Here is a 17,522-nt window from a genome sequence, read left to right on the forward strand (position 1 = left end):
ATTTAATATCAAAGATTAATATGAAAGATTATTGCGATTTAAAAAAAATTATGGTTTTAAAATTAGGCTTTCATATATTTTATGGAAAAAATACTGTAAAACAGGAATGTTACAAAATGTTAAAATAACTGTTTTCTGTTTTAATATATTTTATCATCTTCCAGTGATCCATAGCTGAATTACTTTAATTTTAGTATACTAATCTAGTGCTCAGTTATCAATAATGGTCCTAACAATGTAAAAAAAAAAAAAAAACAGTAAAAAAAAATTACTCTTTTTACTGTATTTTAAATATTTTATCATTATTTAATATATAATAAACTATTTCATTATTTAAGTTGCTTTTTTATTATATAAATATCTAATTTTTCATTTAGGCATTGTTGATTAATAATAATATAGAAAATATAGTCAAATAAATCATATCATATTTAAAAAAAAAAATGTTGCTCACTCTCTTCATTCCAGGCTGTGCTATAAGAGCTCCGATCTTACTGTAGTGTTTTTGTAAAGGCGACCCTCTCATCATCTCCTTATTTTAGAAAGCTCAAATCCTCCCTCATGTAGATCAACCTTAAATGGTGTCTACAGTCCATCCAACCACCCAACCAACCTTTATTTATACCAGCGGGCGCTGTGCCTGCTCCAAACTTACATTAACATTTTTGGCAGCTCGCCCTGTATTCCCAAACAAGAGAAAATCACGGCTCGCCATAGTATTAGCGCTCTGTAAATACTCGCTAATGGCCTGTTTTTTTTTTTTCAAATCATCCATGAACACATCATTTCAGTTATGAACACATCTCTCTCAGACTGCTGGCTCTTATTAAAGATGGTCTCCTGGAGGTACTCAAGGACCCCGGTCTGAATTTCAGATGTTGATGCCGTGCTTGAGTGCTTCTTCCAGCCGGAGGATTACGTCAGAGAGGAGCTTGATGCATCTAAACTAGCCAGCACTCCTCTTGTTGGTTTAATTGGTTGTTTTTCCACTTTTTTTCCCAGCTTAATTCCCTAGCCATTTAATAACAGTTGTGCTGCCTAATGGCCTGAGACTTACTACTGAGACTGAAAAGCCCTTGTACAAACGTAACTAGGTATGTACATTGTGCTGCATTTAGATGAGGGGGCCAAGGAGGCATGCTGGGATACAAAGACAAAGACCTCCACAGGAAGTACTGTCGTTTTGTGCACATGACTATTTGAATTAGCTTGTTAGCAAGGATGTCACCGTGTATTCAGGACCGGAGATTTGAGGAAGAAAAGTGATCAACCTGTAAATATTAAATATTGGAGGAAAAATGTGTCCACAATAGTGCAATCTTGAGTGCTTTATGTGCTTTCATCGAGTAGCGGAATTATCATGAAATAATTATCTCTGATTTCAAATCATGGAATCAAACAGAAATACTTGCAGGGTTTGTTGCTCAACATTAAACTGCTGGAGTTGTGGCAATCTACAATGTTTTTAAATTAAATTAATTACATTTATGCATTTAGCAGACGCTTTTATCCAAAGCAACTTACAGTGCATTCAGGCTATCAATTTTTACATATATGTTCCTGGGGAATCAAACCCCCAACCTTGCACTTGATAACGCAGTGCTCTACCAGTTGAGCTACAGGAACACTAATGGCCTGGGGTTTTTTTTGTGTTTTTGTCTGTGTGTGTGTGTGTGTGTGTGTGTGTGTGTTTACGTGCCATGCCAAATAGGAGAGGTGAGAAGAATGAGTATACAGATAGTAATTCAAATTTTCAACTTATCATTTGGTATTTATTTAAATATGGCCACTTTTGAACCTGTAGACTTTTGGAATTTTTCTTACTAATTTATTCACTCACAATGTCTAGAAATTGACACACATGCTTTATGTATTATTATTATTTATTTTATTTTATTTTATTTTATTCAATATTCAACCATATATTAACTATATTTACATTTTTACCACAATGTAATTCCCATTACATGGATTTGACATGGCATGAAATTATATATATATATATATATATATATATATATATAATTTTTTTTTATTTATTTTTTTTACATTAAACATGGTATTTCTTTTCTTTCCTTTCACTTATTATTATTTCTTTCTTTATTTATTTATTTTGTCACTTAATTTTAAGGTCCAATTCTTGTCATTAACCTTTTGCCTCGGTAAACTCCGGTCCTTGTTTTCTGCTTATCAATAGTTAGTGAGCTAGTTGTTAAGTTTAGCTATTTGGTAGGGTTAGGGACGTAGAATATGCTCATGCATGGCTGGAATACTCTATAGGCCAATGAGCATCAAGAATGCATCCTGCCCATTTTATAACTCACTTTAGATAGACCTTTAAGTTCTGTATAGAGTGATAAAAGAACTGATGTATCCCCTCGTGACACAATTTAATTTTCTCCCAAGATTGTCTAAAGAAAAATTAGCCCAAGTCAGAAACCTAATGTCTCCCCAAAGGCTACAAGTGTATAGATTTTTCCCAGTGTCCGTACCTCCAGTGGAAAGAGGAGACAGCCTTTGATTAAAGACATTCTCTCTGAGACCCGGCGTGTCAGATTCATCTGAAAAACACTCCTCACGTCTCAGGTCCGTGAGCCGCGGCGAGACCCCTGGGCTGCATTGCAGATCTGAGGGGAGGGCAGACCAGAGCAGAAACCTATTTATTATATTGAGTGGTGGAGGCTCCAAAGCCTCCTCGAAACCAGCTATCCTCCTCTCCATCTCGCCTGGATCCTGCCATCGTGATGGAGCCACCTGCTTTGATCCCGGCAGAAAGCAGATGTGTTGATGAGACGGAGACAAGACGGTGGTGTTGTTCTAATGTGATTCTGTTGCTGGCCATGTCTTTCTTCCTTTGTTTTTTCCCTTTCTTTTCTGTTTTCGATGGGCAGCCATTCAGTACATGTAAAACAGCCATCGGACAAAGATGTGCACTGTTATATTTCCCAGGGAGCCTCTTTGTTTTTGATGAGCTCTGACAGAGTTCTGGTTGCTGTCCAGGGAGCGTTTGCAGTTTGAGTTGCGTGTCTTCTGATGTGGATGGCATTTTTTGGGCTGACAGTAACAGCCTTGTGCTTTCGTGTCAGCAAGCTCGGGTTTTGCAGCTGATCATAATACTCGTTTAGTGCTCTTTCTGTCCTTGGAGACAAAGCCAATGTGACCGATGTATGTGTCTGTGATCCAGGCTTTAAAAAGAAGATTCCCATGCACAACAGGGCTGCATTTATCTAAAACTGTAATATTGTAAAATATTATTACAATAATAAAAAAGGTATTTTCTTTTTATTTCTGTAATGCAAAGCTGAGTTTTCAGCATCATCACTCCAATCTTCAGTGTAACATGATCCTTCAGGAATCATTCTTGCTGCTGAAGAAGCATTTCTTATAATCAATAATTTTGAAAACTTTTTCAGTAGGAATTTCAAAACTGCATTTATTTGAAATTGTAAAAAATTTAAATAAATATAAATTAATTTGTAACATTATAAATTACATACCCCCCCCCCAACAAAAAATTAATAAATAGAATAATAAACCTAAAAAAAAATAATAAAAAAATCCCTTAACTCTACCCCAAACCTAAACATAACAATGTTATATTTAATATAAAATTTATTTATGCCATGTATCAGACATTAAACTACATAACATTAAAAATATTTCGAACCACTAATCCCACTCATACAAACCATATTTTCCATAAAACAAAAGTACTGGGTGCCCTTTTAGTTAATAAAAGTAATTACTATTACTTCTGGAGCCGTATAATGTTTTTTTTTTTTGGGGGGGGGGGGGGGGGTTATGCCTTTTTTGATTTGGGTATAATAGAGTGACGACAGGAAAGCATTTGGTGGAGAGAGGGGAGCGAATCGGCAAAGGACCTCGAGACGGGAATCGAACTACACACCAATGCACTAACCTCGAGGCTATTGGCACTGACAAATGTAAGTTATACTGTATGATAAAAAAGAACACTTTCTATAGAAAACTTTTATGGTGGTTTTCTGGAGCTTAAGGGCACTGTATTCATTTCATGTAAAATTGCAGCATAAACATTCCGCATTCCTCCTAATTCCTTGTTTTCTGCTGAAGAAAGTAAGTCATACACTTTTGGAACAACATGAGAATTAAAATTTTTTGGTGAACTTTCTCTGTAAGACTGACTTGAGCAATTTTTGAGGGTTTTCAGAGCATGTATGTGGCAGCGTTGCTTCTCCATTGTATAGTTTGCAGGAATGTGAACGAACACTGTTTTGGGATTTGATGGGTCTCCAGTGCAGATGTGAGTAAGTGCCTTTGACCAATGACTTTCTAAATGCTAGCTATGTTTATAGCTGCCAAGTTCTGCACATGACTTACATTTTTCCATACCAGTCAACATCGTTAAAGTCCAAGTTTGCCGTTGTAAAAGCAAATGCACACAAGCTTTGCGTGTGATGTGTTGCATGTGCAGATGGCACACACTGGCAGGAAATGTGGAGGAGTGATTCACACCATTGGTAACAGGTCTGTAGTACAGTGGGTGTGATGTCAGTGCAGCACGGGGCGTCAGAGAAACTGAGCTCTGTAGAATGTCTCCTTCAGGTTTCAGATATTAGATTTCAGCACGGATGGCTGCTCTGACTTTATACGTTTAGTTTGGTGTATCACACTGGGATGTGTTCGTATTGTATACGTGTGTATTAAGATGGGTTGTTATTGTAGGGACCACAGTAACACTTTGCCCACTTTAGTTCCGTCTGGTAGATAGTGCTATCAGAAAAGATGACTAAGAAATTAAATAAATAAATAAATAAAGGATATATTTAGGTTGATTTTCCCATTTCTAGGTCTATTACTGGAAGTCCGAACATGGACTGATTTGAGAAAATGCTTGATAAACTTTCCAACCTGGAAGTCTGTCATAAAATTATTATCCCCTGTGGCATAATTATTTACTTTATTAGAATTTGCATCAAGAGAACATTTCAAATTTTGACGATTACATTTGAAGAATGTAAATATAAAAAAATATTCAATTACTTAAATATAAAATGTGAAATTAAAATTTTTAATAATATAATTTATAATAGAAATGTATGCAACTTGAAGAATAATTGGAATTACAAGTAAAATTAATTAATTAACATCCAAAACTATTAATAACACGCATGTCATGGGGAAAATGCATTTTGATTAAAATCATATCAAAACATCACAGTCTTTATGGTCCTTAAAATAGGCATTGATTTGATGCAAAATAAACTTTATATATATCAATATATATATAAATATACAAATGCAAATGGATACAGTGTGTTCTTATGTTGGACAAAGATCTTGCATTTACTTGGGCAGATGTTAACACTTTTTTTTTTCTCTTTGCATTCAGTTCTGGATGGTTTCACATTGGTTATTTATCTCACATCTTTCAAATCCATGTTTGTTTTTTGGCTCCTCTTGAAATTGCAAGAGGTCATTTGTCCCGCATTGCATGATTTTATTTCCAGTATGTGGAAAACAATATATGAAAAATGAAGTGACATATAACCAAAATAGAGTGAGTGGATATTTCTGAAGCATGACTCCGTTTTGGCTTTAGTTTCAAATGGAGGCTGACTTTCATGCTTTTTTTTCCTGCATTGCATATCTGAACAGTATTATGATATTGATCAGACTGACTACAGTAACAGTATCAGATAATACTAATAATCGTGATTCTTTAATATATACAATTGTGCTGAATGATTACTATATATTTTAACCGTGGATCCATTTCTCGAGTGTGTAGTGCAGATGCATGGAGCGAGACGCCTCGAGACCTCAGACATACTGTATGCACACAAACAGTGAGTCCGCGGCCAAGCAGTCGTTCAGTCACACCTTTTGAAACCCATCTCACGCTCCCCACATGAAAGACTCTGCAATGGCGCCACATGAAGAGCCGCCAGTCTTCCCAGCAGCTCCGCACATATATTAGCCATTAATTAGTTGGGCATGTGCCAGAAATATGTTTTTGACGATAAATATAAAGGCAACATCAATGAAGACTCCTCTGTGGGTGTTTTTGCCTGTCAACGGTTTCATCTCTTTCTTCTTGTGTGCGTGGTTCTGTTTTCAGTGTGTTTAAATCGATTTGCATTAGTCAGAATTTGACACTCTTCCCTGGCACTGATGTGATGTTTGCGCTCGATTGGGTCAAATTCGAGGTCAATATGCCTGTGGTTATGAATATTATAATGCAATCTCAATGGGTTCAATAGATTTTTCTTCTTAAAGGAATATTTTACCCAATAAATAAAATTGCTGAAAATATACTCACCCTCAGGCCAGATGTAGATGAGTTTGGTTCTTCGTTGAAACGAAATTTAGCATTACATCACTTGCTCAACAATGGATCCTCTGCAAGTGACTGGGTGCCGTCAAATCCAAACAGCTGATAAAAACATCACAATAATACGTAAATAATCCACACCACTCCAGTCCATCAATTAACATCTTGTGATGTTGACATAGTTTACCAAAACATTTGGAAAATGGTTTATTCACCCTCAGGACATGTCAATCTGAATATTTTTCTTGTAGCTCTCTAACTGCTTTTGAGTATTATATATACTGATATATAATTTATTATTTTTATTTATCTTTTATTTGTATTTATTATGCTCACTAAATATTTTTTCTTTTAGTTTTGTCATTTGCTTTTGTCATGTGCTATAGTTTTTTTTTATATTTCTATTTAGCTTCATATTTATTTTTATTGACTTCAGTATTTTAACTTATTTTATTTTAGTTAGTTGCCAAGGCAACATTACTCATTTTGATTAATTAAATATTTATTTTGTTATATCTATTTAGCTTTATTTTTATTTAAGTTTTAGTATCAGTAATTTTATTAACTTAAAAGTTATTTTGTTTTATTTTTTTATTTTAGTTTTTAGTTTTTCATCTATTATTTAGATTTGATTTTTCTACTTTACTTCAATTAACAAAACCTTTTTTTTTTACTTGATTTAATTTTAGCCTTTTTTTAACAATAACATTACTCCTCTCCAACCTTTGATGAAAAATCTGATGCAAGTTGCAATGTACTCAAATGAAAATAATATGTGTGAGTTATATTGAGTTACAATATAATAGTTTCAGACGATGACTCAAATTTCTGTTTTTAAAAGCAAGAACGTCTTATTTAAGAAACACAACTGATGAGGGTCATGTAAACACAAAAACCGAACTAATTCTAAAGGGCTTCCTTAAGACCAGTTCAGCTCAGCTAACCCACCAAATAATAGATTTTGAACATAGACAATGTTCAAAACATCTCGTGAACGAAATAAGGGCAAATACATGATGACAGATTTTTTTATTTTTTTTATTCATGGGTGAACTTTCCCTTCAAGAGCATAGTCATATTAAACTATGATTTATTTAAACATCCAGTGGCATCTTCGACTCCACAGCACAATCGATCGAGTTCATTTTTGGATGCTTTTTCTCAGTGTTAATAATTGATTGTGTTGTAATATTTGAAATCACAGACTGCTGTGTTCCCCCGTGACAGCAGTGCTCACACTGTCTATTTATGAGTGTGTTCTGTTTGCTTTTCTCCTTCCACACAACTTATGTATCCTGCAGAGCCCAATCTAAAAAGTCATCAGAATCACTGGTGCCATCCTCTGCTTTCTCATTTGGGTTTGTTGTGACTCGTTTTGGATGCATTTGCCCCATCTCTCCGGGAGATGGACTCTGTCCAGCTGGAGTTCTGCAGCGCACCGTCCTTGTGTCAGTCAGGCCAAATACACACTCACACACACACACACACACAAAAACACTCTTACCCAACAAGCCCCTCGTGCTCTTCCATGTGGGGAATGAAAGTGAACATCTGGGATCTGGTTGAAATCAGAACTGCTTATTCAAGTCTGGTATCACCAAATCATGAGATCATTTAGATCTGCATAAGCGTTTTTGGCAGGCTGCATAATTCTTTTCTCAATGGGAGGAAAAAGACACAAATATTCAAATGATCAGCAGAGAACTAATGATGAGAGGAGAATGTTAGGTCCTCAGTGAGACACAGAGATGTGTGTTTTACATCCGTTTTCATGTTTTCACACGGGTGACCTTTAACTGTTTCGGCATCAGTGATGGAGAGCTGCAGGTCGTGGGGGTGGGGCTTTACCCCAGGAGAGTCACATGATCCAGCGACATCCCAGCATGCTTTCCACTGAACATAGATTCTTTGCGAACATTATTAGAGCTAGTTGCTAAGAAAAGTGTCCCTGTTAATATTGTTCATACGAACAAACAAATTAACTTCATCATACAATAATTTAGTGAAATTATATTACATAAAAAATGTAGTTGTAGTTCAAATTAATTAAATTTCAATAATTAATGTAATACATTTTAATTAATAATAAAATCTTTAGATTGTTACATAAATTGAAAATGTTGAACTTAAAATAATTGAAAATTATTCCATAAATTAGTTATTATTAAAATATAGAAAATATGAATATATATAAAGTACAATTAAATTATACCAGATGAGTGATACAAAGGGACATCCCAGCATGCCTTGCTCTGAACCTAGACAAAATGTGGACATTAGTGCTGATATTTAATAAAAAAAGCATCACTGATAATATTGTTCATACTTAGAATTAATCAAATAAAAATAAATAAATGATTAAAACAATTCCTCATAAAATTGATGAAAAAGTGAAATAATTCGTACATAAAAATTCAAATAATGTAAAAATAAGTTATTACATATATCAAACAATTCAATTATACTTAAAGCAAATTAAAATTATATATTGAAATAAATGTAATTAATTTTAATTCATAAAATTATTCTAAAATTAAAACTGATTATACTTAAATGAATTAAAATGACTTCATACATATATATATATATATATATATATATATATATATATATATATATATATAATATAGAAGATATTGTAGATAGATTAATTGTTTAATTAAAAAAATAATATATGTAGCAAATTTAATAAAAAGTAAAATGACTGGAGAACATTATTGAAGTATACACAATGCTTATTCATTATTTTAGGCATCATTTTAACCACAAATAAACATTTTTCAACCCTTAGGCTTTCCCCCCAAATGATAGTGTGCTTGTTTATGAAGGAGACAACTGCAGTGAAAAGCATGCTTGAGATGAAATATTAAACGGGCTCTTCAGAAAATGTAATTTAATTTTACATTTACAGTTTGTAGCACAGTGCTTTCATTTTTCTTCATTTTAAAAATGACTTTACTCACAATACTCTTGTGTTTCAGTTGAGGCACTGTTCACCATGCCCAGCAGATTTGTGTGACAGAAAACATGTTTGTATTATTAGCTCTGCAGTCATAAAGAGGCATTCTGACATGAGTTAGGATTACATGCTACGCTTTGCTCTCTGCTACTGAACACGCCTGAGGGAAGCTCCCATTCACACACGAGGAGCCGAAGGAAACCGAGCACAAGAAACGAGAATAATTACACATAAACAGACATTCGGCTTTCAGTGTCACTAAATTACAACTTGCCGAGACACATTGTGAGTGCTAGAATAGAGGGGATTTCCTCGGCAAATTGCTTAGTAAGAATCTTCTGGGCTGAAATGCATCTCAGAAGAACCATGCCGATGCTGAATAAAACAGATGGAGAGTAGTTTATTTAGTATTGGTATATTAGAAATGTTCAATGTTAATGGTATATACAATGCATGCGAAATTCTCACAAATAATCGATGCAGCTTATATTTTAGCCTTCTGTAGGGTTATTTGATGGGTCTGTCTTACATCAAAAATGACAGGAACTGCATGTGTGCATACTTTTCTCGTAGAGGGTAATTGTAATTAAAATGTGACAGGCCAGTGTTAGAGCCGCATCTCGTCACACAAGACCCAGAGATGAACTGCTCTTAAATTACACTTTTATCAGCACTGATGTCTCCGATAATTAATCTTCATGACCACAGTTGTCATTTTTTTCACCTACAGATGAGGTCTAGATGGGGTCATGATGGTACGGGGGAATTTCCCGTTACTAAAGGACTATTAAAATACAACCCAGTGGCATTTCTTCAAGACGACATTGAATGACATCCACAAAGCACTGTGCTTCTGATGAAGTAGAAAATGTAGAGCATGGCATGATTTTATCCGCTGGGATTTGATTGATTGTTAAATGTTAGGTTATGATATTATTATTAGATTTTTTTTTAAGGCAGGTATTTTTTTTTTCTACATCTCTACTCTTAACCCTATTAAAGTCCTTTGGTGTTTTAAACTTTGGCATAACTCTTGCACAGTTTATTCTACAGACCTGAATGATATGTCAAATAAAATGAGTGAAAAATCCTCCAGTCATCCTTTCAACCACATATGATATACATTATGATAAAAACAGATCACCTTCAGTATAAATGTGTGTGTTTGTGTGTGTGTTTGTATGTGTGAAAAGTTTTGTAGAAGACTGGCGATATGTAGGTAGCACTGAGGTAGCAATGTTTTTTTCTCTATTTGGTTGAACAATGAACAGTGCATCCATTTCTAAAGGATAACAGGGTGTTTTATCCCTGTCTGTGTTTCTCTGCTCTGCTGCTGAATGCGAGAGCATATCGTGGCATGTTTCAGTCATCAGCCGTGGCGACTCCAGTGTAGCACTTGTTCTCTGGCTGGATGTGAAGCGGTGGTTTTCTGCTAATCCCTGTGGTTGTGTCTGGAGCTGGCTTGAGGATTTGTGCTGTCCTGGACTCCATGCTGACACTCAGAGCCCCGTCCGGACACGGTTATCAGGGGAAGAGTGTGTACATGCGGCGCCCACATAAAGCTCCAGCAAACCTGTGGCCAGCGGTCTGTTGAGCTGTGCCCTGACGAAACCCAGCAGCAGAAATCCATAAAGATTTTACAGACGCCCTACCGCATGCAGACGCTGTCATCCGTGAAACCCAGGAACATTTGGGACTATTTGTTTCCCACTTTAACACCCCGTTCAGGTCTGGGAAATTCTGAGGGATAATTGGGTGTTTCTTTAAGGTCCCAGGGGTTTATTAAAAGTAATAGAAACTATTAAAACTAATTGAATAACTTTATTCTATTAGATATACAACTGACTATTATGTGATTATAGATTTTATTGCGCTATCCTTTTTTAATCTTTAAAATATTAAATATTAAAATATTTTAAAACAATAATAAAAATAAACGTTCCAATATAATAAATCAGTATTTATTAGTGTATATAATGTGTTTAAATATGTATATGTAGATATGTATATATATTATAACACTCCCTGTTTTGTAGTAGTTGTATCAACATTTGCGACCAATTCTTACCAATTGCCAATGCTTTTTATTGAAAAATTTGAAGTTTTAATAAAAGTTAGTGAAGTGATACAGCAGCATCAAGTAAGAGTTTAAGATTAAATATGGTGCAAGTAATGTGTGAGGAAAATTTTAAGTTAAAATTTGATGTAATTTTTTTTTTTTAATTATGCAGGACAAAATAAATTTTTTATATGTTTTATTATCTATCTATCTATATATGTGTTTGTCTGTCTGTCTATCTATGTCTATCATTTATTTATTATACATTTTTTGTCAAATTTGTTATTTATTGTCAAATTATGCAAAAATGAAATACAATTTTTATTTGTTTTATTATTTACCCACATATCTATCTATTTATATTTATTTGTTTGTTTTTAAAATAAACTTATAATTCATTGTTTATTTCAAGTAATAGTATATAATATATATAATAATGTAATTTTTTTGTCAAATTTGTTTTATTATTTATCTACATATTTATTTATTTATCCTTTAAAGAAAAGTATTTATCTGTTTATTTTTTATTTTATCCATACTCATTTATTTTATTTAATATTATTATAATTTGCGTATTTATTTATTTATTTATTTTATTTTATTTCAAGATAAATGCTTATGAAATACTGCCATTTTATTCCAAAAGTGTCTAAAATGTTATTTACACCACCAAAATTTACATCTCATGATACATCATTTGAACTGTGATGGGAATGTCCAGTGTTCATACAGACGTCTCAGAACAGTGTAAATAAATAGCAAGCCTCGTATAAACACCGTTAGCAGACAAACTCAACTAGTCTGAGTGTGTTTTAAGAGAGTTTATTTATAAAAGTCCACACGCAGGGCCAAAAGCAGTTAGCGCTAAGTGGGTGACGGTGACATCATATCCTCGTATCAGTTGTGTCAGTCTGGGCTGTTGTGAAAATGCAGTAAACTGAGCTGTGTTCAGGTGTTGAGGGTGTGTTTTCCGGCACTGTTAATGGCTACCCTCACACTGTTATTTGGAAACATTAATAAATGAGCGCAGCGGATTGCAATTCGCCTTGTCTCTTGATGTTTCAGGCTGCTTAGCAATACCCATGTATTACGTTTTGTAGAAGATAAGAGGAATGCATCCCCTTGTCCTCCATATTCTCTCATTACCCAGCTCTGTTCAGCATTATTTCATTCTTTCGCTCGTCTTCTGTTGACAGAGCTCGGCGCTTACGGCTACAAGCACAGACTTGCTTTAATGAGATATATTTTCTTTCAGCATTACTTAGAGACCACATGTAAAGATTGTGTTTAGGCCGTGTGTGTGTGTAAGTGAGGAGCGTCGGGCTCTTAAGGGCTGTTTATGGGTGAATAATCAAAAGCACAGATTAAGGGAGGATCATAAAAGAGGGTTTCACTCAGGTTAAATAGTCTGCTTTGAGCTAAATGTCTTGTGTATGTGCAGACGAGGGCTTAGTTAACAGCTATTTTCTGACAGCATTGATAAGCTTAAATTGGTCACATTTTTTTATATGGCTTAAAGGAGACATGTCTTGGAAAACAGGATTTTCTTTGCTCTTTTAAAACAAAAGACTCCAAACTGCTTTGTAAGCGAATGCAACACAAAGCTCCACCCAGACCATTTATGGGAACTAAGCTGCAAAATTTAGTAAAATAGAATTCAGACATCATAAACATATGCACATTAGCATATGACCGCCTACATATATACTTCAACCTGTTCGACTAAGCAGAAACCTGCTTTTCTGATGAACAGTGTGAACTGCTACAGCATGAGATTAGACAACCGTAACAGATGTCGTTTATACATAGAAGTTTTAAAGGTACAGTAACTGTACAGTAGTTTAATATGACCAAAATGGTTACGTAAAACTAAATAATGTCAAAAAATTATGTTTTTGGTGCACATGTTTTTAATTTAAATTAATGAAAAGTTATAATTGAATATTTATATATCTGAACTAAATTATTGGATACCCCCAAAATTGTATGTTGTTATGTTGTTAAGTTATGTTATGTTTTTTGTTATTTTTTTGTTCATAAATCACTGTTCACTTGAACCATTTCTGAAAAATATCTACTTTTGTATTCTGCAGAAGAAGGACAACTATATGGATTTAGACTTGATGATTACAAATATGAAGGGGAAACTTTAAAATACTTTTTAAAATGATCTTATAATTTATTAAGTAATAATATATAATAATGTTATAATAATAATTCATACATACACACACACACACACACACACACACATATATGTGTGTGTGTGTATGTATGTATACAAACACGTTTATATATATATATATATATATATATATATATATATATATATATATATAAAATGAGCTCACATTTGATTTTACTTATGTTTTGATTTAATGTATTCTTTTTGAAATAATAGCTGGCTTTAACAATATAATGAAAATGTGCTAATGTGTGAAGCTTGATCATCTGAGCTCAGAGGGTGTGGCCTGTTGCCATGGTCTTTCAACAAAGCCATTTCATTGGCTAATAATCTGATAATTTATGATGGCTAATCGCGGGAGATTGCATTATTACGGTCTTGAAAGGAGAGCAAAATATCTCAGATTTAAACATAAAATGTTTTCAGAAATATCTAGAACCAGCCTCCCTGTGTGGGCCATTAAACTGTCACGACTTCTATATTCACCATCCATGGGAAACATCTCTAGTCTATGAATATGAGCCTCTGGGATTACAGAGAACAAACACAACCAGAAAGGCCAATGTTGAAATTGTTGTTTAGATATGAGCTATGAAGACTTCAGATCGGATGTGAGGCAGAATCAAGGCTTCAGAGATTGTTGTCGACGTCTCCGAGAAATTATAACGATGCAGAAAGATCGTCCCGTGAGAGCGAGGCCCGTTTGTTTACCGTCGGCTGGGTGGGCCGGCTCTAAGCCTGCTTTATATGCTGTGCTTAGGCCCTGCTGAATCTTCCCCAGACCATGACAAACACAAGTAATTTGTTGCTCTGGCTTCTTGAATGACTTCCGATGCATTAGCAGAAGCCTGGAAGAGCCGGACAGCATGTATTCCTGTCCGCATATAAAGGATAATTGTGCTTTCGTGCTTGATTTATAATTGCTGTGTTTGTTCTGTCATGCTTGCGTGAATGTAAATGCATGCATTCAGCTCACTATCTTCTGAAATCTCACCAAAAGGAAGTATAGCTGACATAAAGAGACTTAAAACATGAAGTTTGACTATATAAATATATGTAATATGTTTGAATTGTAACATTATAACTAATATAATCACTAATAAAAACACATTTACATTGCATGCATATACATACATTGGAAGAATTATTCATTTGAACGTCTGGTTTGACCAGATGGATGTTTGTAAATGTAAAAATAGCATTAGTAAATGAACAGTGTGACATCAGCATCCACATACACCACTAACAGCATCAGCAGTGAAGATCTCACCTAAGCACAAGGGTTTTAAAAAGATCATCGGTGTCACATCAGTGTCTTTCACTGCTGTTTTTCTCGCTTTGTCGCTTTCAGTTTGTTCTCTCCAGAAAGGCGGCAGGTTACATCATATCACATTCAAGAGGACAAATGTCCCGCTGGCAAACATGTCAGTTTGCTTGCTTTCTGTGTCTCCCGACAGTAGCAGCTTGTCTCTTTAATTAATTAGTTATGCCTGATTTATGTTGTTTTAGCCGTCATTTTTATTCTGCCCTGACCCAGACGAACTGAGTGAAAATTATAAGCAGTGTTCTCTGCTGTCACAGTGCCCTGGACTGAATATTGCCATTTGCAATTTTTTTAAAATACTTTTAAGCCATTTCTTCAACATTAAATGGAATTTAAATGACTCATCAAACATGTTTTCCAAACACATTAAAGTTTAGAATTTTTTTTTGTGATTTTTTATTAATTCTCACTCTATTGTTGTTATTTTTCATTTAATTTTAGAACTCTATTGTTTTTTGTTTATGCTTTTCATGTTTTTATTTATTTATTTTATTATTTTTATGATCGTCACATGGTCTAAATATTTACATTTATTTATAATATAAATATATGTTATGTTATGTTATGTTATGTTATGTTATGTTACGTTACATTGTTACGTTATGTAATGTTATGTATTTAGAGCTTTGGCTCTGTCAATTTAAACTTTTATCCCAATTGTGGATTTATTTTTTATTTATTTTTTTTTCATAAATCATTGTACAATTGGTACATTTCTGCAAAATAGACACACACCGAACGTAGTTCCAGGCAACTTTCTTGGCCACATTACAGTTTAGATTATTTTTTAATTTTTTATTCTCACTCTATTATTGTTCGTTTTAATTTAACATTCTTTAGTTATTTTAATTATATTTATTGAGTTTTGTAGTCATGAAAATTTATTTAAGTTAAAGATTTTCCAAGTATGTCCATTAACAAAATTTAAAAAAAGTTTTTCATTCAGTTTTCGTTAGTAATCATAATAACACAGTCTCCTTCCCCAAACTCACTCCATGTGTTGATTGAGCCAAAAAGTTGAGATGTCCGGCCGCTCAAATAAACATTGTAATATTTTCATAGTGCCATGCAGCCGCAGTGTTTATACTTTTAGCCCACAAATAGATTCCTTGCAGTTGTCTGTTCATATTAAATTGGTACAGGAGAAAGTATTTTAATTGCCATCAAATTCCACACATCACACCGCAGTTTCCCAAGTGCAGACACTTAATTTAACAGAGCCTCCTTCCAGATCAACTTCACTACAATTCAGTCATTTGTTGAATAAATCTAAATGCATCATCCTGCATGTACATTTACTGCATTTAACATCCACTCTTACTCAGATCGTCCTGCAGAACTCTTTAACAATCAGTCCTGACTAATCGAAGCACATTTAAACCTATTTGCCTGATCGCATACATCCGTCACACCACCAGCAGAGATCCAAGATATTCATATACATTATTCATCTACACCTGAATCCATTCGGCGGATCTGTGGCTCGATGTGGTTTTTCAGCCTCAAAGAAAAAGAAACTCATCATGCAGCCGTTCTGTTTATTTTTGCTCTGAAAGTTTAGATATTCCAAAGTAAATCAGGAAGTCATGCTTAATTTAGCTCTGACAGGGGGAGGGAACTTCGATAGAGGAAGTGAACTGGAGAATGAAATTACCATCAAGCTCTCTGTACACAGGAAGTAATGAGAATTCACACTGTAGGTGTAGGATATATGACGGCAGAATACATGAGCGCTCATCGTTCCACAGACTCTGTTTACACACACACACACACACACACACACACTCACGGAGCGATTATCATTCATACACCCACACACATCTGCACACTGTACACACGCTGCTGTTTGCCCATAAGGGTCATACTCATTTTGTATCTGTTTTTCGTTTTCTCCTCTTCCTGTTTCTGTTTTTTTCTGTGTTTACTCATTGTTTAGTTTTATGTTCTCTGCTCTTCCTCTCTGCCTTTCTCTCTCTCCACTCAATAACTCATTCATTGGAATAACTGTTTTCGATTCTCTCTCGCTCTCTATATTTGACATCACAGAGGTTTGGAAGTGAAATTGCTTTCTGCATACTATTATTTTGCAGCATGTTGCAGCAAAAACGTTTACAACAGTAATATGCTGCACTGTTGTCATATGACCTTACAATAATGCATATTTGATTAATCAAACCGTGTCCAGCTATCTTTGGAAATATATGTGGTTCTTTTACATTTAAATCCAATTGTAAGAGAACAATTACTTTAGGCATTGCAATCAAATGAGTCATGTTAATGTTAATGTTGCTTCTGATTTATTTGTCAAACTACCAGAAACAACAACAGTTTTTTTCCGCCGTATGGGGAAGTGGATGGTCAAGCACATTGCATTATTGCAGCTTTCTGATGTTTTATACTGCACAATTTAAGAAAACGATATGTCTGCACTTATAAATAATACTCATTGAAATTAAACATTTGATTAAATACATATAAATTTGATATTAATATTCTGTTGACACGGTATGCATTTCTTTAAAAAATAAAAGATAGTTTGTTACACCAAACACTTTTGTAATTGGATGTACATAAAGAAAATGGATAATAAATAAATAAATCTTTCCTAAACCTCTAAAGACACAAAGTCATCAGAAAATGCAATCATTGGTCAGATTCTCCTGAGTCACCTGTCACAGTAGA

General features: G+C 34.2%; 1 protein-coding gene across 1 annotated transcript in view; it reads left to right on the plus strand.

The window, feature by feature from the left end:
- Positions 1–17,522, plus strand: part of LOC113116905 (histone-lysine N-methyltransferase SMYD3-like) — a 120,272-nt gene that overhangs the window by 79,376 nt on the left and 23,374 nt on the right. The window contains exon 5 of the mRNA XM_026285205.1: positions 8,111–8,170. Coding sequence (XP_026140990.1) covers positions 8,111–8,170 — 60 coding nt within the window. The remainder of the gene's footprint in view (positions 1–8,110; positions 8,171–17,522) is intronic.

This window comes from Carassius auratus, chromosome 17 (assembly GCF_003368295.1).
Source record: "Carassius auratus strain Wakin chromosome 17, ASM336829v1, whole genome shotgun sequence".
In the NCBI taxonomy this organism is placed as follows: Eukaryota; Metazoa; Chordata; class Actinopteri; order Cypriniformes; family Cyprinidae; genus Carassius; species Carassius auratus.